We start from the raw sequence: 26,621 nt of genomic DNA, 5'->3' as shown, positions 1-26,621 counted from the left end.
CTCTGAATTTACAATCAGGTAACTTATATGAACAGCGGTACCGTACTTTGGGCACGCCCTTTCTTCGCCGAATTTTCTGTTTATTCTGCTGTTATGTAACAGTCTTTGAGGACTATTTTCTCTTAAGATATCTTTTCAAGTATGATTCTAATTCTGTTAGTAAGTTCATTATAATTTTTATATTACCAATCCTGTTTTAGTTATGATCAACCTTAACCGCAATAGTCAAAAATTTAAGGTAGAAAATGATTTTGTAAAGCGTAAACAGCTCGAAAGTACCTACTTAGTATGTGAACTCCGTACTGTGTAGCTTAACGTGATTCGCTAGTTAAGTGTAAAAGGATGAAGAAGATTAGAGATTGATAGCTCAGTAAGCGTCACCTTTATAAGCGGTGACCCACACTTTCCTTGAGAGATCTGAGCTAGTTCCCGTTATAGTAACTTGTGTAGAAAAAGGAGAGAATAAAGAAATAGTCAACAGAACGATGGCGTAGTTTACACAATCGAGACATCCGACTCGCCCGTAACGAGACCTCCACCGTTTCAGAGCATGCCCACAACACTGGACACAAGCCACTCTGGAACGAAGTAAAGTTTATTGATCGTGACCATTATTACTACACGCGCAGAGTCAAAGAGGCAATTCATATAAGACTTCAGCCCAACAACATCAACAGGGATAGTGGAATAGAAATTCCAAAAGCGTGAATGCCCACGATCAAAAAACACAACAACAGGAGAGCCGTGCGACAGCAGACCGCCGGGGGAGCAAATCACTGAATGAAACAGCTCTAGCACCGAAATGCACCAATCAGAGCTTTTGAAAAACAACCAATCACGGCAGAGCATCATGCTTTATAAGATCACGCATGATCAGTCGACCTCATCGCCTGAAGAAGACTAGTAGAGATAAACGAAAAACTTAGCTTTTATTGTTATTCACCACGATGAATAACCACAACCTTTTCTACGAAATCTTGAATGGTGTACACACAGAACAAATTTCAAGCAAAATGGGTGGAGATCATATTGGCAGAACCCAACAGAATTTACTCCTACTTTGAAAACACAGAAAATGCAAAATGACATTTAACAAACAAAGTCATTAACTTGAAGCTGCAATAAATTTACAAGGAAGGGCAAGTCAATGCAATGTCATCTCTGTTGGGGAACTAGTTAGTTATTATGAAATTAAGAGATCCTCGCAGCTAAGAACATTACTGAAACGAGTAGTTGTAAATAGGACCTGAAAAAAATTTAGGCCCGTACGGGATTTGAACCCATGACCTCTGTGATACCGGTGCAGCGCTCTACCAACTGGGAGCTAGTTAATGAATTGGGTACAAATAAACCATAATAAACTAAACTAAAATACATTTTTCAGGTCCTATTTACAACTACTCGTTTCAGTAGTGTTCTTAGCTGCGAGGATCTCTTAATTTCATCTCTCCACCGCAGTGCAAATATATGAATTTTCATATATCTAAAATCATTAGTTAGTTATTACTTTTTCGCAAGTCTTTCTAACAACACCATCATAGCCTGTGTTTGCTGTTGTTGTTGTTGCAAAAAAAGCCACTTGAAGTGTTTGCACCTGATCTTGTCGTTATGCCATGTTTGCAATCATAGCCTCCTGGTTTTTAAACATCTGTGTTTGCTTCTCTTTTTCGTTTTCAACTTCTCTTGCTTTCAAAGCGAGCTCCTCTTCACGGATCTTAAGCTCCTTTTTTACTTTTCCCGTGGAAATTCGGTAACATCAGCTCTGCTTATTTGCTGCCTTTTCGCTTTTCTTTCACAGTCTTCATTGGCCTTTCTTTTAGTTTCACCAAGTCTTTCCAAGGCTTGGGAACGCATCTCCTCGGTTTTTTTGCGATCTGTTTCTACGCTCTTGCTGTTACAGGATTCTCTCGTTGATTCTGCTAGTTTCTCTCTTTCAGAAATTTCTTCTAACAATACGTCGAGCTCTGTTGGTTCGGGAGATGCACTACTTGCTTTTGCTTCTTCTTTACTTTACTGTCGACATCTTCCGAGTAGCAAATCAAATCTCTCTCTCACCACCCTTTGATTTAATTTGAATTTGATTGTAGTCTTCCTCTTTCATTGCTTCCTTTCCTGAACTTGTAAAACTCTTGTACCAAATTTCTTTGCACAGCAACACGTCGTGCGCTGTTGTCCACTAAATTGGCTTGTTGTAAAAATCAAAATTAACGGAAATAAATGAACTTTCTAATAACTTGTTATCAGCACCCACCAACTAAGTGCCGGAAAAGTAAACTGAAGAACTGTCCCTGATTTTGACATCTTTTTTCTACAGATAAATTTTGACCAAATTTCGTTCAGCTATGGTTTATCAACTCGTAAAGAAACGTAAGTAATTTAATCACAAGGAAAAAAAATTCAAATAATTAAGACTTCAGAAAAAATATTATGGCAAATTCTGACGTACTCACCACCACGGGAACGAAGCGATTTTGCCGTAGCAGATGGCAAGATTACGGCGTGAATTCCCGCCTAAGACATGTGCAGTCCGATGGGTTTTAAGTGTTGGAACAGTGCCATATATGGCGCGATAAAACACGTGCCGCATACATGTCTGTTTAGTTATCTATAGATAAAGGAAATCACTTATAAATGTCAATTAAATTAAGAATAGTTAACGCATCGTACAGTCTCCAACACAGGTGCGTAATTCACTTTCCTTGTTTTTTTTAATTTTTGTTGTTTTGCAAAAATTGGAAAAGATAGAAAGGAATAAAAAATAAAACCACTGCAGAACTTCAATAGCTAAAATGTGGTGGCTAACCTGAAAAAGGAGGGGTTTGTATGTGGTTTCAATACTCTTTTTGAGATATGACCCAAAAGGTAAAAATCGGCAAAATCGCTTCGTTCCCGTGGTGGTGAGTACGTCAGAATTTGCCATAATATTTTTTCTGAAGTTTGATAAACCATAAAGTTGATAAACCATAAACCATTTGTTAGGTAACAAACACGTGATTGTAATGTTTGAAGATATGTTATTCCGTGAACCTGTAGAAGTCAGTTTTCTGTGACCTTAGCCTGCCCTGAGGCGAGAAAGTAAATAAGTGAAAAATAAAAAAAAATAAAAAAATGGGACCAAAACTGGGAAAACAGTTGTGCAGGGTGTGTTTGTTTATACAAATAGAATGAAGTAGAGGACACAGAAGACTTACATTTCTGCTTTCTAAGGAGTAATAACCACCTTGTTTTCTACTAAATGATGATTGCATGGCAAAATTGTTTTCTTTAACTGACTTCTAATTCCTACCAACTAGAGGTACAAGACTAAATAGAAAAAGAGAAAATGAAATTTATTCACGAAAATAGTAATTCCAGGAGCGTACGACTCGTTTAGAATGCAGAAAAGTAATATGGGCAAAGTCGACAAAATATGCCAGCTGTACCTCCAGCCAGTAGTAAAAACTTTTTCACTATCACGTATTGGAAGAACCGTAGTTAAAATTAGGCAAACACGACTGACGTTGTGTTGTGCCGCTAGGAACGAAGGTGAGCGAGAGCTACATATAATTTCATCAGTCAGTTATTCTTTCTTTTTTTTTTTTAGTATAATCGAGAACCATATTATTTGACAAGCACTGGTTCTATTTCTGCTGCTTACATTATTATTGCTTGGGTATAATCAGGAAATTATGTGAACAACTGAGCACCTACCCCTCCAACGACCCAACAAAAGTCAACTGATGACAAGTTATGGTCAACGTTCTCTTAGGGGAAGGGTAGGTAAGTATTTTCTCGGATACTGACATCTAACCACATGTGGTTACCCCTCTAAAACTTTGGATGCAAAAAACCTATCTCGTTTTTCTGCAAACGTACCTTCTTTGAAGAAATTAATAAGTCATGAAAATTTCATGAATTGCCCTGAAATTTGGTCAAAATACTCCCAAGATATCAAACTATAAAAAATCTGTGTGAAGGAATTCCGTTTTTGCGAAATCAGTAAAATTTTGATAAGCAAACTGGACTGGAAAATTGCAAAGCAACAAATAACGATATCGAAAAATCCCAAAACCCCTCAGTATTGGAATTGTGCAGAAATTTACATGTGCGGTCAGTGTCGATACCCGATTTTCTCAAAGAAACATCGTTTAATTGGAATTTTTGAACCTCAGTCGGTTTACGATTAGATCAAGCTAAAAGGAAATTGTTTTTTCCCAGATAGTGCATTTCATAACTTTGCCACTAATACATAGTTTATGGTGGTTACGCTGTAACTGGGCGTTAACAGTATTTTTTTTCGCGAAGGATACCCGTGAAAGTCGACCTTATTCTTAAATATGAAGAGCAGTGACAGTGAGTATGCTCGAAGGTGTTAGGTTTCATAACTTTGCCACTGATACATAGTTTATGGTGGTTACGCTGTAACTAGGCGTTAACAGTATCTTTTTTTCGCGAAGGATACCCGTGAAAGTCGACCTTATTCTTAAATATGAAGAGCAGTGACAGTGAGTATGCTCGAAGGTGTTAGGTTGCAAAAACATGGCGCGATCGGTAAGAAGCAAAGATCTTGTAGATTATGTTGCACTAAATAATCTCTCTTCGGGCATAATCTTAAGAAAATATATCCCGGAAATATAAACCCCGTTCAAAAATAAATCAATTGGAGAGCCTTGTTAGCAAGCGGTAATCGTCCAACAATACTTTCCAGCGTTGTAAACAGTGGACGGCTCATTTTATTACCAACGTATTTGCGTATACACTATTCTATAATAGATCACACATGAGCTACCTACCATAAAGATGCCCGGTTACATTTCCAAAATGGCTACCAAACAACGAAGGAAAAGTGCCGATACTGCAAGCGTTTTCTATATTGTTCACCTTGTTGTGACACATGTCTACTTAACTGTGCATTGCATGAACAAGCGAATTATTTCTCTTCAAATTCCTTAATTTGTCCGAACTTTTAAATCGATCTACAAGAAATGTCTAGCTGTTCTTTAAGCTTTGTTTCTAGACGATGCGGTTGGGAGTGGGAGTTACTACATGTGATATTGTAGTAAGTTTTTTCTTTATTTTTTAAGTTTTTCTGAGACCATTAGTTTTTAAACCACGAGTGTTTATCGTAATTGATTATATCGTAATGATTTTAGGTGGATTCAGGGCCCCTCTGGACAACAGCCTCGTAGCTGTGGCCATCCTGTTTTAAATAAAATTCACCCATTTACTCATATGTCACGGGCGACGAGCTGGGAAAGAAAAACAGTCCGACATGTGAGTGGTCAGCGGAGAAACAAGTTTTAACTATTATTTGTAGTCGCGGAAAAGAATCGTGTTGTAAAGCCGTAGTGTCACTAAGTTATACTTCGCTAATTAAAAAAGTAAAGGAATTTTCCAAACGCTTTGACTGTAGCAATATTTTTTACTGTTATATTAACCAACAGAGGCATCGGGAAAGGAATCGGTGACACCGGGAAAGGCATCAAGAAGAATGATATTAACGTTTGCTAATTTGTTGTTTGACGATAAAAAAGTATCTTGACTTCTAGTTGTTCAAGGCGTTCATGACAGTTGGCTTGCTTTTCACTTGAATTTTGCGATCTCGACTGCTTTTTCTCGGGAAAAAGAAAAGCTAAGCAATTCTACAAAAGTGTAATTCTCGATTTTTTTATATTTTTGAGTCTTTAATAAGTTTGTATCCACTTATTGTTTATCAAAGCAATAAAGGATAGATGTAAAGTTAACACTTTTGAAAAATTCCTTAACTTCTTATTTAGCGAGGTATCCTGTCAACAGAGAAAGATGTTTTTCGTCTTTTTTTCGCCTTTCAGCTGCAGACGAGTTGTCATTAAAGTTGCTTCTAAACAACATCGTGTGATTGGTTTCATATCACCTCTCGCTACAGGTCACGCATCTTAAGATTGTAACGAGACACGCACGGCAGATTTTCCGCACCTCACATTGCAGTTAGAGACTTTACGTTTTTCGCCTGGTGATCTCTTTATTTTGCACCTTTCCTCTGGCAAAGAAAGATAATGTTTTCCCTTCTATAGAAGTGGTTTGTTTTTTGGGTTTTTTTTTTGTATATTTGGGCGTTTCAGCGTCAGATAGCGTTTTTCTGCCAAAACTACGAATGATGCGTTCGTCTTCTTATACTTTCAAAGTTTTTAGTGGCAGGAATCCGCCTCTCCCCCCACTACCCCCTTGAAACTCTAACCTTCCACGCTCGTAGTTGCGACTTAATCCAAATCAAAACTTTCCTCCTTCTCATGACTAATTGTTGGAATCAGATCAGTAGAGCTAAACTATAAACCAAGCCTTTGAGTCTGTTCCTTTGACGTCTCCATCGTCGACCCGTCCAAAGACTGGGCCAGAGAGACTGCCCTAGATGGACCTGATCAGAATATTTTACGCAATTAACACATAAAGAGAGAGTCGGATAATCTTGCGGGAATTAAACAAAGAAACTCTGCACCTAATTTTCAATTACGAGATGGTTGTATTCAAATGTATTCAGCTGAAGCTACAAAGGAAAAGCATAAAATTTACCAGATAAATACTTTATAAAGCTATGCTGAAGAATTATTGACCGTATTCCAATGACTTGCAATTTATCTGTGCAAACTCAAGAGTAATAAAATCTGAATATAATCTCGAGTCAAACGCTCAGAAAGACTCCAACATGTTGTTAGCGGTCGCTCATTATTTATCGCCTATGGGGGGGGGGAAGCTGGTTACGCCATGATAAAATTTATGATTCCCCCTCATTGACAGTAAATTGGTGGTCAATCTTCTATAGTACTCCCTTACACTCTGTTAGAGACGACTGATCACCCTCCCTTCCTTAAAACCATGTGCCCCCCCCCCCCCTCCATCAGAGAAAAAAAGGAATTGGTGGTAAATAAAATGTTTGGTCTCTAAAACTCTTTTCATGACTGTGGGAGCAAGATGGGTTGACATTCACTCTGACACCTAAGTTTGTTATCCATTCACCGAATTAATTTTAAAAATTATTTCCTACATTCCTACATACCCTAATTTAATACACTATTCTCTTTATTAACCTGTATAACTGGTTTCTTTCGTCTTTCACCACAGGTATTTTAGCATTATCTCGACCAAATCCTTAGCATCCAAGCAAACTCCTTCCATCCTGTTTCCTTAATATCGCATGTCAAAGGAGTCGCTTCGGTAACAAAACTGTAATAATAATGGCGTGGTACACTTCCTCTATTGGAATGGAGCAGATATTTGAACAGAAATCTCATCTTTGAAAACGAAGTTTCGAAAAAGTTACACAGCTTACTGCAAACGCCTCGATCGTAATTCCATTATAGGGTGCGTGGATTAAAACGACTTTCAAAAGAAGGAAAAGCCATCAGGGTTCTTAAATCAGTTCAGCGCAATACATATGACATTGGTATATGAGAAATACTACCTTTTGCTCTCAGAATTGTTTCCTCCTTTTATTTCTCTTCCCAGGAGGATATGTTGGTGTCAAACATCAGAAGCCACTTCCAGGAAAGACTGGAAATGGGCTTTGACAACAAAAACAAATCAGATGGGAGAGGGAGGGGGAGGGGGGGTTAGAAGGGAGGGGAGGGGAAAACTACTTTTCTGTTTCTTCTGCTAAGCTCTTATTAAACTTACTGATGGAGTTTTCAAGTTTTCCTCCCCTTACAGCCCGTGTGGTCAGGCAATTAACGGAGGGATGATGGCTCTTGTAGGATAAGGAGTGGATGGGGGGTGGGAGGGGAGGGGAGGGATTGTACGGGAAGTGAGGGAGCATAGCAGCGTTGCTTTAGCAGCAGTCAATTTCCTGTCCTTCCCAATCCCACTATTATGGCTTTGTTGAGGAAGCATTAAGATTTTGCGATGTTTCGTTTCCTTTACATGTTTTTGCTGTTAGAAATTAAAAACCCAACGAAAAAAAAAACACTTACTGAGTTGTGCTCCAAATCGTTAACTGTGAATACTACCCGTTGTTTAGATCACTCCATTAACTAACAGTCGTCCACCTGGTCCTCATTGTTCGATAACGATAACCACTGCATAAATCTCCATCTGATGGATGGCGCAGTATTCTTTGTTAACACATCCGCTGGATAGCGATGTATTCATTGGATAGCGTTATCCGCCCTTTGAACAACTGGGTCCTGTTCTATTTTAGAATCTATTAACTTTTTTAAAGTATTTTTATATGACTTCGAGGATGTCGGTTAACGTTTCAAATCCGTTGTCTTTATTTCTGATGAAGTGAAAAGACTTTATCATCTTTCAGAGAGTTCCTTTATAAAATTTGTTCAAACGATTTGGTTACAATCTGTTGACCAAGCTCTAACTGACAGTCTCTTTAGCAAAGAATCTATAATTGGTACAAATCCAGATCTTCCTGCGGGGAAACCGACAATCATCCCTTCATTTCTGGGGCTATGTGTCCTCGCCTGCCGAATGGCACATCTACTAACTCGTAATTAGGCCCCAGACCTGTGTGGAAACAAGCATCCGCTGGCAATACATTACCCTTTAAGAGTTATCCACAGCACACTTTGTTTACCTCTCCCCTGTTGTGTCCCCACCCATCCCCTTTCCCCGCACACCTCCCCTTTAGGAACCTCCCAGTGGTCAAATTTCATTTAATGGCTGTGCAGATCGAAACAGAAATAAAAAACAATGCCTATAAACTCTTTTTTGCTTTGCTTTATATTGAAAGAGAGGTGCTCGAGGCTTATAAAGAATGGAAAAGATATTGCTGCTCGTGGATGATACATGCTTATCATATTCCTTTCATAACAAAACTCTAAAAAAAATGGCGCTTTACACTTCTTTTCGTGTAATGTAAATACCTCAGAAGCATAAGCATCACCTTAAACGAAAAAAACATCACAAAGGTAGCTATTATAACTTGAATGTAATCTAATCAAAGAGCAACTAAAGACAATTAAAAAAGCTCTTTCCTACATCTGCAAAAGAGAAAATTTAAAAAACGTTACTTAAAAGGAAAAGTACAAAAGGAAAAGTACAGTCACTTCATTCAATTGGTCAGAGTCTTGCTGACTTTGATTGCCTCGGCATAAAAAGGAGCATCGGCATCACTAATACTATTCTAAGACAAGTGCCAAATGCTTCCTGCTAACTTAAATTGGCCCAGAAACAAATGCAGCACCGGCAATATCATTGCCGGATAGGCTCCAAATTGGTTAGCGTCTTGTTGACTTTGATGGCCTCAGCAATAGATGTAGCACTGGTATCACTAATACGATTATGAGACAAATTCAAACTAGTTAGCGTCTTGTTGACCTTGATTTCCTCAACAATAGATGTAGCACCGGTATCACTAATACCACTGTTAAACAAATTCAAATTAGTTAACGTCTTGTTGACCTTGATTGCCTCAGCAATAGATGTAGCATCAGCATCACTAAAAAGATTGACAGACAAATTCAAATTGGTTAGCGTCTTGTTGACTTTGATTGTCTCAGCGATCGATGTAGCACCGGCAGCATTAATACGATTCTGGGACAAATTCAAATTAGTTAGCGTCTTGTTGACTTGGATTGCCTCAGCAATAGATGTAGCACCGGCATCACTAATACCATTGTGAGACAAACTTAAATTGGTTAGCGTCTTGTTGACTCTGATCAGATTGCTTTAGCAATAGATGTAGCCCCGGCATCACTTATATGATTGTCATACAAATTCAAATTGGTTAGAGTCGTATTAAAATCTTGCCTCTGGTTGTCATCAAAAAAAAAATTGATCAAGCCTCATGGCGGACAACTCGACGTAACTACAAACATTTACCTCAAATCGTGTGCATATCATGCAGATAGTGCTGCACTAGTCCAGAATGCTGCACCTTATTTCATGGGAATTTGAGCAATCCGAAGTCCTCTGAAGGTGCACTGTTCTACTTGTATGTCATTTAAACATGTTGATGTCGGCGGATCTACACGAAACTATCCTCACACCGGTCATTTGTCATAAACATGTACGTTATCACGATGCTGTATTTCTCCGTGAAGTTTCTATCGGTCGCTCCAAAGAGGACGAGAAATGGATATTTTTCATATATTTTAGCAGATTTCCGCTTTCTGAAGTAAAAACAAAACAACCCAAATAAAAAAAAAGAATGAAAAAAAAAAAACTTCGAATGAACGCTAGTAAACACTGAAAATCTGAGAGTAAAAATCGTAACTGTCAGCGGCAGTACCACATGTAAAACCCAGTTGCAATCGCAATTTGAACGACATGGGCATCTCCTTTCAAAGAGCAGATTCGGGCAGTTATCACTTCCTTGTGACAGGAACTAAGATATTTCGAATCATCTGAAAACTGTCGGAAAACTGTTAGAACATTTGCATAAGATATGACGAGGAGAGACTTATCACCGCCGCAGTGCAATCGAGTCAATCGATATTTCCTTCCATAACAAAGTTCGAAATAAAAGATTTAATGGAATCATAATGTCATAATTCCACCTTTCAAACAACTTATTATCCCCACGCAAATCGCAACTTGTCACTTGAAAGAATTTTCCCATGGTTAATATGTAATCTGGATTGCTTCATGTCCTTCAGGAGAAAGAAGAGTCAAAGCTCTCTTTAATTTTCCCCTGAGGTGGCCGGCTCACCAGGAAGAAACAGGAGATCGTTCGGTCCAATAACGTTGGTCTGTAGAGATTATCGAGCTAATAACTGAGAAGATTGTGCCCTTTGGTTCATCAGTGACAGCATTAACTATTTCAAATCTGTATTTCTCGGTCCAACCGACACTAAAAATAGTTCCTTTGTAATTTTGTAAGCACTTTCTATAGCATTTTATTGTCAAGGAAAATAAATCTCAAGGCTCAAAGCCAATATAACGTTCGAGCACGTGAAAGACTCCCTGAAAAAAGCTAAATTTTTGGAAATTGATTGTGATGAAATCCCTGTTCCGTTTGCTGTACAGCAGGGATACTGAGTAGTTCAAAATCTCCACTTGGTGATGATTTTCGTGCAAGTCGTACAAATTGCTATTGTGGCGACTGGGTTTTACATGTACTACTGCCGCTGACAAGTTGCAATTTCTGCCCTCTCAGTGTTTACGAGCGTTCAATCGAGGTTTTCTTCTTCCTTTTTGGTTGTTTTCACCTAGAATGCGCGGAAATCTGCTGATATTTCGAAAAATATCCATTTCTCGTCTTCTATGGGGCGACCGATGGAAACTTCATGGAGAAATACGGATTCACGCCATCGTGACAACGTACATGTTAATGACAAATGAACGGTGTGAGGATAGTTTCGTGTAGATCAGCCGACTTCAACATGTCTTAAATGACATACAAGTATAACATTGTATCTTCAGAGGACTTCAGATCGCTGAAATTCCCATAAAAGAAGGTGCAGCATTCGGAATCTGGATGATATGCACACGATTTGAGGTATATGTTTGTTGCTACGTCGAGTAGTCCTCCATGAAGGTTGATCAATTTTTTTTTAAAGATGACTACTAGAGGTGAGATTTCTCTTCGGGATATTGCTCATCAGATAACATTCTTTGAAAGCCTTGAATGTTTCATTTTTCTGAAACATTTATTGTTGAGAACATTAGATGTAAACATCGCCAAATTATGCAATATCTGATTTTGAGCTTCATTCGCGAATTTCCTCCATAAAAAGTAGAGGCAGGCCCGCAGAGATTTTTACATATTTAATAACTAGAATATTATAACCAGCTAGGTGGGTAGTTTCAGTTGCAGAATCGGTGCACTTTTGGAGAAATTCAGATAAACGTTTTCCCTGTTTTACCCGACAACAAAAATGACCGAAACTGTACCGAGATGAATAATCTATTGGTGTGTTCACATTCACTCCCAGGGAAAATTGAATGAATCAATGTAGAGACGAGTGATGTTACTATGTATGATAGAAGTGCCAATTTGTGATGTTTTATTTAGCTTGAGATAGAAATAAAAATTTCACTCTTTTTTGCGACGTTTTGGTGTGAAAACGAGGCCCTTGGCCTTGAACAAGCAGCCGCTGTTACCATGGCAACAAGAGTGCTGCGACCTTTATAAAGGGTATTATTTTATACATCCTCCTCCTCGTCGCAAGCGCCCTCCAAAGGTTTTCAACACAGCACCACTACCAGGTCCCGGATCTGCAAATCAGGATGTTCCAGTGATAATTGTACATAATGTTGGTGTACAGGCAACTGATGATGACGCCCAGTTATTCTATTCTGTTGAGGAAGAGGTAGAGGAAACCTCCAAAGCCTTGGAGCTGCCAGATTTGGATGCCGAAGATTCTGATTGTGGCTCTGACTTTGAGTTTTCATAAACTACAAAAAGTGTCAGTTTCACGCTTTATAACTTTATAAGCTGAAGTTAAAGGCCCATTTCCAACCTTGAGCCAACGCGGTCGCTTGTTTTCGTTTTGAACCACCGCTTTTGTTTAAATAGCGCCTCTGATTGGCCAGTTATTTTTACCTTGTCACGTCTCAAATACCTGCCTTTTCTCCGATGAATTTGAAGAGCTTATCAAAATAATTCTGTTTAAAACAGTTCTATACGTTTTAATCCGGTATGGAATTGGATGAATCTATTGATTAAGTAGATTCCGAGGCAGTTTTCATTCATCAATTTTTTTAATTGAAGTTTGCCATCCTTGTTAAATAGGGCCAAGGGTCACTTGAAGTTTCCTGCCCGTGGAGAGGAACTTGCGCTCGAAAGAGTGGTCGGGGTTGTTGTCCATGCAAAGCAGCAAATAAGAATTGTAACACAAACTGTCAGTGTCGCTGACGTTTGAGTTCCTGCAATGAAGTGACTACACTTAAAATAATTAAACGTCCGGCACTGCGATATTTTTCCATATTTCTCTTCGAAATCCAAAAAATATTTATATGAAAATGTTCTACCTTTATGTACAATCCTCAAGCGCTTCCAGGCAGCCTAAAATTTCGAACTTGATGTTTCTCGCTAACCCTGTATACAGAGTAAGAAGCCATCCAAGCGCTTAAAATTTCAATGACACGGCTGGACACGGTCCTCAAACAACTCCATATTTCTCTTTGAAATATACTAATTTTTCATTGGAAAATATTCTACCTTCATTTACAATCCTCAAGCGCTTCTAAAAAGTGAAAAAATGCCAACGTTCTCCGTTCCGCTGACCTTGTACACAGAGTGCGAAGAAATCCAAGCGTGACCCTAAGAAAATTTTCACCAGACACTACCGGACACGGTCTTCAAATAACTAAACGTCCGGCAGTCTGATATTTTTCCATATTTCTCTTTGAAAAATACCAGTTTCTATCGCAAGTATTTTGTCTTCATTTAGAATCCTCAAGCGCTTCAAGAAAGTGAAAAAATTTGAATATTGTCCTTTTCGCCGACTCTTCACAGAGTACGAAGAGCTCCAAGGGTGACACTTAAAAAAATTTTCTTTGGATTCTTCAAGAGAAAATTCAAAATACTGTAAGGAAACAGTGAAATAACGAACGGCGAATGTATTTACCGTAAAACTGTTGACTATATGTTCCGGATGGCTCTTGAGAAAGACGATTTTAGAAGGTTTTTAGTGATCTGGGAATTTCGTGTTACAGGAAATTGGGTCGCGGCGCGAGTTGCATCAAGGTTGGAAATGGGCCTTTAACTTGCAACTGTAGGATAAAAAGAGGCTCCGAAAACAACAGCGAAATAAACAAATTCTCCCAGAGTACCATTCTTTTTTATTATAATAGATTAAGTATGCATCATTGCAAGAAGATTTCTTTTCCAGATTGCAGGAAAATGCGTTTCTGGGAGACTTATCTTTTAAAAATTTCCCGGGGGAGCATGCCCCCGGACCCCCCCTAGAGGTTCGGGCCTTCGGCCCTCAATTTTCAAAGGTACCTGCCTACTTTAAAGGCAGTGTCCTTCTACTTCAAAGTCGTTTAAACCCTGCTTTCATTGCCTCAGCAAGACATACCATTCGAAGACAAATCAATCTTGGTAGATTTGATTTGATTTGATTGCCTCCGCAATACATGTACCATCCGCATCACTAATACGATTCCCAAACAAACACAAATTGGTTAGCGTCTTGTTCCCTTTGATTGCCTCAGCAATACATGTAGCACCCGCAGCACTAATACCATTGCAAGACAAATACAAATTGGTTAGCGTCTTGTTCACTTTCATTGCCTCAGCAATACATGCAGCACCCGCATCACTAATACCATTCTCAGACAAATCCAAATTGGTTAGCGTCTTGTTCACTTTCATTGCCTCAGCAATACATGTAGCACCCGCAGCACTAATACCATTTTTTCGCAAATCCAAATTGGTTAGAGTCTTGTTCACTTTGATTGCCTCAGCAATACATGTAGCACCCGCAGCACTAATACCATTTACAGACAAATCCAAATTGGTTACCGTCTTGTTCACTTTGATTGCCTCAGCAATACATGTAGCACCCGCAGCACAAATACCATTTACAGACAAATCCAAATTGGTTAGCGTCTTGTTCACTTTGACTGCCTCAGCAATACATGTAGCACCCGCATCACTAATATCATTCCAAGACAAATACAAATTGGTTAGCGTCTTGTTCACTTTGATTGCCTCAGCAATACATGTAGTACCCGCAGCACTAATACCATTGTAAGACAAATCCAAATTGGTTAGCGTCTTGTTCACTTTGATTGCCTCAGCAATACATGTAGCACCCGCAGCACTAATATCATTCTCAGACAAATCCAAATTGGTTAGCGTCTTGTTCACTTTGATTGCCTCAGCAATACATGTAGCACCCGCATCACTAATACCATTGTAAGACAAATCCAAATTGGTTAGCGTCTTGTTCACTTTGATTGCCTCAGCAATACATGTAGCACCCGCAGCACTAATATCATTTACAGACAAATCCAAATTGGTTAGCGTCTTGTTCACTTTGATTGCCTCAGCAATACATGTAGCACCCGCAGCACTAATATCATTTACAGACAAATCCAAATTGGTTAGCGTCTTGTTCACTTTGATTGCCTCAGCAATACATGTAGCACCCGCAGCACTAATACCATTTTTTCGCAAATCCAAATTGGTTAGCGTCTTGTTCACTTTGACTGCCTCAGCAATACATGTAGCACCCGCAGCACTAATACCATTGTAATACAAATACAAATTGGTTAGCGTCTTGTTCACTTTGATTGCCTCAGCAATACATGTAGCACCCGCAGCACTAATACCATTTACAGACAAATCCAAATTGGTTAGCGTCTTGTTCACTTTGATTGCCTCAGCAATACATGTAGCACCTGCATCACTAATACCATTGTTTCGCAAATCCAATTTGGTCAGATTCAAACCAGTTCCAAACGACTTCGATAAACGCCAGTGAAAATCGCTTTTTTCTCTTTTGCATTCGTGGATGGCCTCCAATACAATTTTTGCACCACCGCCTTCATTTGTGTTGACTTCATTTGTTAAACTCCTTACAAGAGCCACAACCTGTTCATCGCATTTCGTGGCCAAAATTCCACACGAAAACAAAAGTATTTGTTTAAGTTCAACGAAATACCTTGGATCGGAAACTAGTTCTTCAGGTTTCATTTCCTTGCTTTGAATCTGAGAACAAATGAAGAATGCTGCAAGGAATTCTTGAAAACTTTTATGTAAGAAGGCATAATGCAATGTTTGTCTCAGTTTGCTGCCACCAGGTTGCACTGACAGAAATCCAAATTCAGTCAGGTCTTTTGCATGGTTTCTCACTTCACTTTCATTGAAATCCAACTTATCGTCAAGTAAACCATTCAACGCTACCTTTCCAAGGTGATTCAATTGCGGTTTGTAATAGTTTGTCAAGTCTTCGATCGTTTCTGGTAGTCCCTTTTTTTTTCTATATCTTCTCAAAACACATTCAACCATATCCAAGTACAGTTGAGCTCTGCTTTCGGGGAGTGTGCCCTCAAACTCTTCGCATAAAAGGCAAAGAAGTGTTGTGTTTAGAGGATTGGCCGCTATTTCTCTCAGGTTTTTATCTCGCGACATCCGTTGCGAGAGCTTGGTGGCTAAATCCGTCCTTTCTTTAAAGTACTTGGTGACAAATTCTTTCACATGCTTTTTAGTGAATCCTTCGATCTGAAGCAGCGCGTCACAACATTTTCTCACCTCTTTTCCAGCTTCGTGTCTTGCTGTTGCAACTATGTGGCATCTAGGGAGTTCTCTTCCTTCAATTAATTTGGAAAACATCGACAATTTCCCGGATGGTAACTCATCCAATCCATCCAATATCAATAAAATGCTGGACTGATTTTCACGAATAAACTGAAAAAATTGTTGTTTGGCTTTTTCATCGATGCCTAAGGGCAGCAGCTGATCATCAATGGCTTCCCAAACGTCAGAGTGGATATCTCGACATTTCAGCAACAATACCACTTTAAATGCTGTTGGGCCGCAGCCCTGAGGTGCTTGCTGTTTTGTGGCCCAGTCGTAGGCGTACTTTTTACAATAGGTGGTTTTTCCCATACCAGGTTCTCCCTCAATCAACACTGTTCTCGGCGCTGAACACTCTTCATACGGGTCTAGTATTGACGACATGTCAACAAATACGTCAGTGATTTCTCCTCTCGTTTTCTTTCTTCTGACCACTTTGAGCCTTGTAAAAATATTGCCAAGAAAAAACTGAAACTCTTCACACCATGGAAATGGTGAGAGCCATCCCTCGCGAGTCTTGTACAGCTGGCGAATTCCATTGATAAGCTCAGTTGGATCAGAAACACCTAGCAGTAGCAATATAGGTAATAAATCTAATGAATGCAGCATTGAAAATTGTGGTACATCTCTGGTATTCGGCACTGAATTTAAATATGCGAATGAGTACGATACCGTTGCCAAAGAAATTACTTCGACGATGCAAAAAGGTTTAAGTGTATGATTCATGCCTACTAATTTAAAAGCCATTTAGATTTTGAATTAAGTTGAACCTATTCTGTTTGTTCGTTTTTAGCGATGTCTGACAGTGAAACTCTGTTGTAAAATAAATTACTCGGGAGATAAGTATTCATATTATTGGAGCCGTAGTCTGAGCAAGGCTTTTTCGGAATATAGCGAGACTACGAACTAATAAATGAAAACCAAACAACGTCTTTCTGCCTTCTTTGTCGCGCAGTTTCATCAAAACCGGAGGCTCGCCTGCGATGAAGTGGGAGGTTTTGCCAACAGTCCTTTCCTCAGGAAATGTAAAATAACCACATACATCTCATTCTAACCTATTTTACTCGAGACGATCCTCATTCAGCTATTTTCCCATGTAGAATTGAATACTCCACAATATGAGTGCAGGAAGGGTTTGGTTATTTTATTCAGAAATATGCGGATTACATCTAATGCCACTAGGTATTCGGCACTGAATTTAAATAAGTGAACGAGTACGACACCATTGCCAAAGAAATTACTTGGACAATGAAAAGGTATCAATGTATGATTCATGTTAATTTACTGACCAAAAGCCATTTAGATTATAAATTCAGTCGAACCCACTCTGTTAGTTTCTAACATCGAGTCGAACCTAACGTCAATATTTTCGTTAAAACTGTACGTTATTTTTACATCGTTCTACATTCTAATAAAAATATAATGTTTCCAGGCTAATAACGAGTGAACGTTTAAACACTTGAAGGGAATGAAAGTACACCGCAGAGACTATTCCAGAGATTGTTTAAATTGAAAAGCTCAATCTCTTTAACATAGGATTATCTCTCACTCCCTCTCGCTCTTACATACAAGACATGTTTACTAAGGCTAAATTTTCGGTTAAGCAGGACAACTTTGATTGTATAATTCAACTAACCTTCACCCTAGCTTTCTCCCACTGGGGCTGCCAAAGTACACAGCTTTTCTTTCACTTCTTTTAGTTCGCTGTCCATCTTTGCCATTTCGCCTCTCATTTTGTCAAGAGACCCTTTCGTGGAATAACATTGGATCTTTTAGTCCGAGTGAGAGTCACTTTATTCATTAAAATTTAACTAGAAAGATCCTTTACCCTTTCTCGGTTTTCTTTTAATTTTAAATAACATTCTAAAAAAGCTTATGGCCCGGCTTCAGCGGTTTCTAATAGTGAAACTCGGGAGATAGATATTGATAACATTGGAGCCGATAGTCTCAGTAAGATTCTTGTCGGTCAAAAGAGACAATATAAGAACTAATTAACAAAAACCAAAGAACGCCTTTCTGCCCTCTCATTTCTCATTATGTCCTTAACAAAAGTAAAACTAGAGTAAGACAATAACCTTCTCGGCTAAATGTGTATGAGTACTGTCAGAAAATTATCCAATCCCATCCCTCTCATTCCACACATTACCTAGTATCTTCATTTGAAGCCAGATACATTAACTAAAAAAATGTAAAATTGGCCGACATTAAGCGAACGATGTAGTAATGCTCAAAAGATGTGTTATGTACTCAAGTTAACAGAATCCCTGTTTATAGTTCAGTTTATCTGTGAGTAGCACTTTCAAGCAACCAACCTTCATTTGTGCTTTTTTCCACTGTGGTCGTCAGGCTACTAAGCCTCTCTAAAACCTCGTTCATTTTAATCTCTATCTTCTCAGTTGTGTCTCTGAGGTCACCTAGCGAAGGTGAAATGTAAGAAAGATTAAAAGGAATTTCATACGCACGTTTACATCACAGATTCACTTTTAGGCGCAGATAAAACAATGATACGTATATCAATATCTATTTTTCATACATAACACAAGAATAATGTTCCAAATACGTGACTAGTTCCGTCCAAAATGAAAACATCATGAGTTACCCTACACCGCGGTGATTCATCATGCAAAAAAAAAAAAAAAAGCTGTAGAAATCTAGAGACCCGCCTGCGATGAAGAGGGAAGTTTTGCCTACACTCTTTTTCTCAGTAAATGTGGAATATCCACATACATCTTATTCTAACCCATTTTACTCAAGACGATCCTCATTTAACTATTTTCCCATGCAGAATTGAATACTCCACAATACACCAGGAGGAAGGATTTGGCTGTTTCATTGAGAAATATGTGGGTCACATCTAACGCTTCTAGGAAGTTAGGTTCATTATAAGAAAGGTAATACTAAAATAAGACTATAGCCTATCTCGCCTACGATTATACACATGTATGAGTGCTATCAAAACACTATCAAATCCGAGAGGAAGCCAGGGCGGAAAATCTCAGATTCCGTAGCATCCCATAGATTACATAGAATCTTCATGTAGGGTGTGTTCTTAGACTAGTAAAGAACCAAAGTATGCTGTGTTGGCCGACATCCAGCGATGAACGTGAGCTGCGTTATGAACACAAGAAAACATTGTCGCTCTTAATAATTTTTTTGTTGTGAGTAGCTCTTTCAACCAACTAACCTTCTTGTCCGCTTTTTTCAGCTGAGGCCGTCAGACTACTCAGCTTTTCTTTCACCTCTTTCATTTCAATCTCTATCTTGTCAATTGTGTCTCTAAAGTTTCTCTCCATAACGCTTTTCGCGTTTTCCAGCGAATCTGAAAATTTAAAAAAAAAATGCGCATTTTCATAAGCAAATTTATATCACAGCTTCACGTTAGGTGCAGATAAAACAATGATAAGTATACCAATATCTAGTCGATTCCGAATAGATCAAACTCAATGAGACGCTTAGAAATTACAAAAACGCACTCCAGCAGTTGTACACGAGTACCCACGAACAGACAAAAATACTGCGAATGAAAACATAGTGTCAACATTTGGATTAGTTCTTCATTTTGCACACAACGCAAAAATAAAACTAGTTCCGACCAAAACTAAAACATCATGAGCTAGCCTACACTGCCTTGTTAACTGAAATAAATACTGGAAATATACACTTTTCTAGTCTTCTGATTCATCCATATTGGCAGTACACAATATTTTTCTTACTTTCAATTTCTTCAAGCTTGTCTTTGATGCTGTCGTCGTCTTTCTTCCATTGTTTCATCAGTTCACGGTAATGCTCCTCGACATCTGGATCCATGCAATCGTGCTCAAGATTGTCGATTTCAGCTCTAAGATGAGCTCCTCCCAGTCTCACCAAGGCTTCTCGTATCTCCTGTCAGTAAGCACTGAAACTAATGTCATCCACAAAGGCTTGAGATGCATGGCCGTATACAGTGTTTCTGTAATACTTCACTCTGGCGATATCATCTGCGATGCTTATGTCTGTAGCTAGGGGAAGACGATCCCATCCGTTGGCAGGAGGGCCCAAACCACAGATATTTCTAAGAAGCACCGTTAGAAGTGTGATATCGAAGGCTGCAGAAGACACGGGTGAGTGAGTAGGGTACAACCTTCCCCATTGCATGGGATTAAGCACTTTCTTCTTCCCTTTGCACAGTGATTGCAATGTAGCGTAATGCACTGAGGTACTTCCCAAAACTTTATGTAGAGTCGCTGGTGGATGTATTTTGTCAAAAGTGGACCGGAGCACTTGAGATCCAACGTCCACCAGGAGGCGGCATAGCCTTGCATAGTTTGTAGTCTCTTTCGTAGACGCAAATGGCGATGGAGCCGTAGCCATGAAACTGACTTTACCAGGATGACCTGTCAAACATGAATTGACATTGTGTTATGTTGATCAAATCCATTTGAAAAAAAATCCCGATAGCCAATTGAGACCGAGAATGGTTTCAAATCGTGATGCATGCAGAAACATATGGAAACAGGACACAATTATTCCCAGCAAGTAAATTATTAACCCTTTAACTCCCACATCAAATTTGTAATTCTCCTTACTCCCAACCATACAATTCTTATAATGTTAGTTCAAAGAATTTGGTAATGAATCAACTAATTATCCCCAAATTTATATTTTTCTTTACTCTCATCATTTATCTGGTTGATATTGTGTTGATATTGTAAGGAGAAATTCTGTCCTGGTCACTCATGGCAATTAGAAGGTTAATAAAGATTGACAAAATGAAGGCAAGTTTCAAAAATGAGAGAAAAAAGAGCAGCAAGTCCTCCTACCTTGTATAGAGTTTCCTGGGTTCAAGAAAATAACCCTTGAATCAGAGATAATGTCAGAAAGTCTGAAAAGGGAAGCAGCAGAACAACAGTTACCATATATCAGTTATAAAAGACAATGACAGTCACAAATATGGGCACTAACAGGTGCTTCAAGGTTATAAGTGGTATTAACGGCAACATTATATAATTATATCACAGTAACTTCATATTATCAGCTGGGTTGATAATGTAAATTATGTATGATTCAGTTTTCTTGAGCATGCTCTAACTGGTGTTTCTGCTGTCTTTTGGTTCTTGCTTTCTAGTGCAGACACCGAGTTTTACATCGGAAGAGCCCTCAGGGTTACTGATATTGAGGTTGAAATCATAAATAGGTTAATACAGATTGAGAAAACAAAGGCAATTTTCAAAAATGAGAAAAAAAAGAGCAGTGTTAGTCCTCCTACCTTGTATAGAGTTTCCTGGGTTCAAGAAAAATAACCCTTGAATCAGGGATAATGTCAGAAAGTCTGAAAAGGGAAGCAGCAGAACAACAGCTACTATATATCAGTTATGAAAGACAATGACAGTCACAAATAAGGGCACTAACAGGTGGCCCAAGGTTATAAGTGGTATTAACCACAACATTATCTCATTATATCAAAGTAATTTCATATTATCAGCTGAGTTAATTGATAGTGTAAATTTGCTACTGTGATGAGTTTAAAAGCTGACAATTTGTTTGTCAGCCCAATTGCTCTGACAAAGGCCTTACACTCAAAATGTAATCTTTTTAAACCCTATCAAATCAATTGATAATACTAAATTATCCTGGTATACTCTCCCACAAAGGCAGCACCACAGTTTCTTTAGAAACTTACCCCCTTTATTCATTTATAATTATCACAATTCAACTGGAATTAAAAAAAAACAACAACAAAAAAAAAACCACCATGATTCACAAAGGCTGACCAAATGTGACCCTCTATATGATTTTAGGAACAAAGGTGATAACACACACTAAACACACCAACACATCATACAGATTGCCCATTGTTCTCATGACATTTACTAACAGTAGTGAAAAATATATGGATCTGTAATATTCGCAGTGAACTGCACTCTGGAAAGCTTTGATTGGTCATACATTACATAGGCTTTCCTCCTCAGGGAATATCACTCTAGCTCATTAACTGTTCAGGCAGAGCTAAGAAACAACAGCTTAATAGAAAGTTATTGTTTATGCTATTGTTAGAAAAAATCACCCCTTCATGCTTGTGTTACAAGCTGGATGAGCATTCAATTTTGAAACCTTTCATTACATATTCATCTCTTTCTACAACTTACTCAATAACATTCTATTTTCATTGGTAAAATCCACCTGCACAATTTTCCTATGATCATAAGTACATAATAAAGTTTGAAACAAAACGTGCCATCATGATTCCGAGAATCATGAGGGCAATTCCATGTTACAGACATTACATTCAGAGACCAATTTTTTGGAAACTAATTTCCTTAAGAAACTTATTTTGCACAGTTTTCAATGTATAATTTGTACAAACATTCCTCACAGGGTACATGACCATCAGCAGAAAAGAAACTTTCCTTTCTTTCACAAAGGCTTCCTACAATTTTTTGTGTTCACTTGACATTTTTTACCTGTGAATTGACTACTCAGACAATAATTATTTTAAAATAATAGGAACAAAGCTGCTTCACAGCTTTTTTAAAATCTAATTGTATATGTATCCCTTATTCTGTAGTTAGATTTGAGCTTGAGCTAAAAACTTCCTGTTGTGGACATTACTCAATTTTTGTTACAGACATTACACTGTGGAACTTCTTTTTTACACTGGTAAGAATAAGGAATAGTTTTGTTTATCTAAGAGCTTTTTATAATTGGCTTTGTCAGAACTGATAAATTTATCTTAATCAGGCCCAATTACAAGTTAACCCTTTAACTCCCAGAGGTGATTAATGTAAAACTTCTCCCTACAAATCCATACATTATTCAGGAAACAGGTGATGAGAATATTCAAACTTATCAGGTAAAAGCTGCTATATATCTTCATCTAGCACCAAGTTCTCATAACTAATTTACAAGGAAATGTGTAGCAGCTAGAGGGGAGAATTAACAATTAGATCTTGGGAGTTAAAGGTTAATTCTCTTTTCTGGTTGTGCTGATAACCTAAGCATTAATATCACACTTGGGTGTACATGTAACTGTGGTAGGTGGAGTATCCCATATGGAGCATGCTCCTTACAATTCCATTTTATTGAGCATGCTCTAACTAGTATTTCTGCTGTCTTTTGTTTTTTGCTTTCTGAGATGCAGTACAGGTTTCTAGTGTGACAACAAGTTTTACATTGGAAGAGCCCTTAGGGTTACTGATAATGAGGTTGAAATCAAATTTCTTCACCAAGTTTTGAAAACATTTAACTGGCCTCTGAGGAGCAATATTGATATTGTCCACTAGGGAAGAGTCTACTGTGGCTCTAAAGAGCTGAAAGGCACTGGACCTTTCAATATTCCAAGTCTTTCATATATTGAGAGGATTTTTAAATATCTCTGAAAATAAAATGTTTGCAAATAAACGATCAAATTAACTGCAGATTGCAGAAGTTAAACACTGCTTTAATACCTAAACTTAGATTGTTCTGATCTTTTTGTAAGAATACTATTCATTGACTCTTAGTAAGCCAGTTGCACTTGCTCTCATTTACAAAGTACATCCATTTTGGAAAAAATCCTATCTGCAAGTTCTTCTGTGTGGTGAGTTCTGTTAGTTTTGTTGTTCTGGTGAGACTTAAGGAATACAATTGTGTCTTACTGAAATCATTTTAAACCTTTCAGCGTGCCAGCCTTTCTTGGCCATTTCCCACAAAGTCATCTTTCAGATTACTATTTTTCAAACAATTTAGGGTCTCCTAATCCACAACATTTTGGATTGTTTACATGATCTTTGTGATTCGTCCAGCATTGGGTTTGATTTTGTGCTTCAACATGCTACAAACATCATCAAAATGTAACCTAGCTCTCCACATGAAAAAAAAAATTTATGCAAAAATCCATGATTGGGCTAGATATGAAATAATTTATTTTATATGAATTAATTTGTTTTTTAAAGTAGAATAGGTCATGATGGTTTTGGTTATTTTTATCATCCTGTAAAAGTTGCTCTTGCCATCCAGTGAAATATACTTTTACACAAATGTTTTGGCCGTCAATGGCTTTATGTAATGGCAATTTATGAATATCTTGAATGTGTTGGATTGTTTACGTGATCTTCATGATTCATCCAGCATTGGGTTAGATTTTGTGCTTTGACATGCTACAAACATCATCAGAAGTAACCTCTCCACATGAAAAAAATAATTTACACAAAATTGACATGGTAGCTGCTAATTGCCAAAGGGTACCTTGAAGGACTTAAGTTAGGTTTAACTTGGCAAAACCTATGATAGACAGTTTGCAAGAATGTACTAATTTCCCAAGACATGCAAGTGTGGGGTGATTATGTACTTTGTCAAGGATGGAACCAGATTTCTGCACAAGATCTTCCATATTCCTGTTTTAGGAGGGGAGCTTAAACTTTGATTTTATATACATTTATAAGTCTTAATCAGTGACCAAACTACCACCCAACACAGGAACCAAAGAGATGACTCAATCAGCATAAAATTGAGTCACTCAAATGTTAATATTCATAAGTCAACATACAGTTAAAGCACTCCACAAACCTAGCTGTACACAGTAATTCAACAAGCAGTATATTAAAAGGACCACCAGAATTTCAGCAACATTTTTTAAGAGTATTTCCACATGTTTGTAGCCAAACATAATCACAACCATCGATCACAACATAATTAAATAGGTAAGTAATATAATGCATAGTTCTTGACATAACATTACCAGAAAAAATAATTGATACTACATGGATATGAGTGAAATAAAAGCATGTAGAATTCTAAACATATGCAAACAGGACAAAATTATTCCCTGCAAATAAATTATTAAGTAAACCCTTTAACTCTCACATCAAATTTGTAATTCTCCTTACTCCAAACCATACAATTCTTATAAGGTTAGTTCAGAGAATTTACAGTAATATTAAATCAACTAATCATCCCCAAATTTATACATTTCTTTACTCTCATCACTTCTCTGGTTGATATTGTGAGGAGAAATTCTGTCTTGGTCACTCATGAAAATTAAAGGGTTAATACAGATTGACAAAATGAAGACAAGTTTCAAAAATTAGAGAAAAAAAGAGCAGTATATAAGTCCTCCTACCTTGTATAGAGTTTCCTGGGTTCAAGAAAATAACCCTTGAATCAGGGATAAAGTCAGAAAGTCTGAAAAGACAAGCAGCAGAACAACAGTTACTATATATCAGTTATGAAAGACAATGACAGTCACATATAAGGGCACTAACAGGTGCCCCAAGGTTATAAGTGGTATTAACAGCAACATTATATAATTGTATCAAAGTACTTTCTTATTGTCAGCCGAGTTGATAAATAAATGTAAATTCGCCTCTGCAATGAGGTTAAAAGCTGACAATTTGTTTGCTCTGACAAAGGGCTAACACTCAAAATGTCATCTTTTTAAACCTTATCAACTCAACTGATAATACTAAATTATCCTGGTATACTCTCCCACAAAGGCAGTACCACAGTTTCCTTAGAAACTTATACCCCCTTTATTCATTTATAATTATCAAAAGTAAACTAGAATTAAAAACAACAACAAACAACAACAACAAAAACAACAACAACAACAACAACAAAAACCACCATGATTCACAAAGGCTGACCAAATGCGACCCTCCATATGATTTCAGGGACAAAGATGAGAACACACACACAACACATCAACACATCGTGCAGATTGCAGAACTTTAAAATCTAGTTATATTCCTTGTTCTGTAGTTAGATTTTGTGTTTGAGGTAAAAACTTCCTGTTATGGACATTATACAATTTTCATTACGGACATTACGCTGTGGAACTTTTTCTTACACTGGTAAGAATAAGGGAATATTTTTATTTATTTAATATGAACTTTTGATAATTGTCAGAACTGATAAATTTATCTTAATCAGGCCCAATTACAAGTTAATTCTCTTTTTTGGTTCAGCTGATAATCATAACATCAATACTAAACTTAGGTGTACATGTAACTGTGGTATCTGGAGTATTCCATAAAGAGCATGCTCCTTACAATTCAGTTTTAATGAGCATGCTCTAACTAGTGTTTCTGCTGTCTTTTGGTTCTTGCTTTCTGAGATGCAGTACAGGTTTCTAGTGTGACAACAAGTTTTACATTGGAAGAGCCCTTAGGGTTACTGATAATGAGGTTGAAATCAAATTTCTTCACCAAGTTGTCAAAACATTTAACTGGCCTCTGAGAAGCAATATTGATATTGTCCACAAGAGAAGAGTCTTCTATGACTCCAAAGAGCTTAAAGGCACTGGATGTTTCCATGTTCCAAGTCTTTCATATATCAAGAGGCTTTTTAAATATCTTCAAAAAGAAAATGTTTTCAAATAAATAATCAAACTAGCTGCAGATTGCAGTAGTTAAACACTACTTTAATTACAAAACTTGGATTGTTCTGATCTTTTTGTAGGAGTACTATTCATTGACTGTTAATGAGCCAGTTGATACTATTTTGGAAAGTTACA

General features: G+C 37.8%; 2 protein-coding genes and 2 pseudogenes across 2 annotated transcripts; all 4 read right to left on the bottom strand.

The window, feature by feature from the left end:
- Nucleotides 1–1,503: 1,503 nt before the first annotated feature.
- On the bottom strand, nucleotides 1,504–2,920 carry LOC131778469 (mRNA export factor GLE1-like; annotated as a pseudogene).
- Nucleotides 2,921–9,153: 6,233 nt separating this feature from the next.
- Nucleotides 9,154–10,522, bottom strand: LOC131780606 (NLR family CARD domain-containing protein 3-like). Its single transcript, XM_066168866.1, has 3 exons — nucleotides 10,461–10,522; nucleotides 9,951–10,073; nucleotides 9,154–9,568 (listed from the first exon to the last, which is right to left on the bottom strand). Exons 1-3 carry the CDS (start codon nucleotides 10,520–10,522, stop codon nucleotides 9,154–9,156), a joined length of 600 nt encoding a protein of 199 aa, XP_066024963.1.
- Nucleotides 10,523–13,584: 3,062 nt separating this feature from the next.
- Nucleotides 13,585–16,879, bottom strand: LOC136276866 (NLR family CARD domain-containing protein 3-like). The gene has a single exon (XM_066168865.1). The coding sequence runs from the start codon at nucleotides 16,877–16,879 to the stop codon at nucleotides 13,943–13,945; it is 2,937 nt and encodes a 978-aa protein (XP_066024962.1). The 3' UTR covers nucleotides 13,585–13,942.
- LOC131786025 (E3 ubiquitin-protein ligase DZIP3-like) lies at nucleotides 16,615–20,982 on the bottom strand (annotated as a pseudogene).
- Nucleotides 20,983–26,621: the final 5,639 nt, after the last annotated feature.

This window comes from Pocillopora verrucosa, chromosome 6 (assembly GCF_036669915.1).
Source record: "Pocillopora verrucosa isolate sample1 chromosome 6, ASM3666991v2, whole genome shotgun sequence".
NCBI classification, from domain to species: domain Eukaryota; kingdom Metazoa; phylum Cnidaria; class Anthozoa; order Scleractinia; family Pocilloporidae; genus Pocillopora; species Pocillopora verrucosa.
This window is presented reverse-complemented; position numbering and strand designations above follow the sequence as displayed.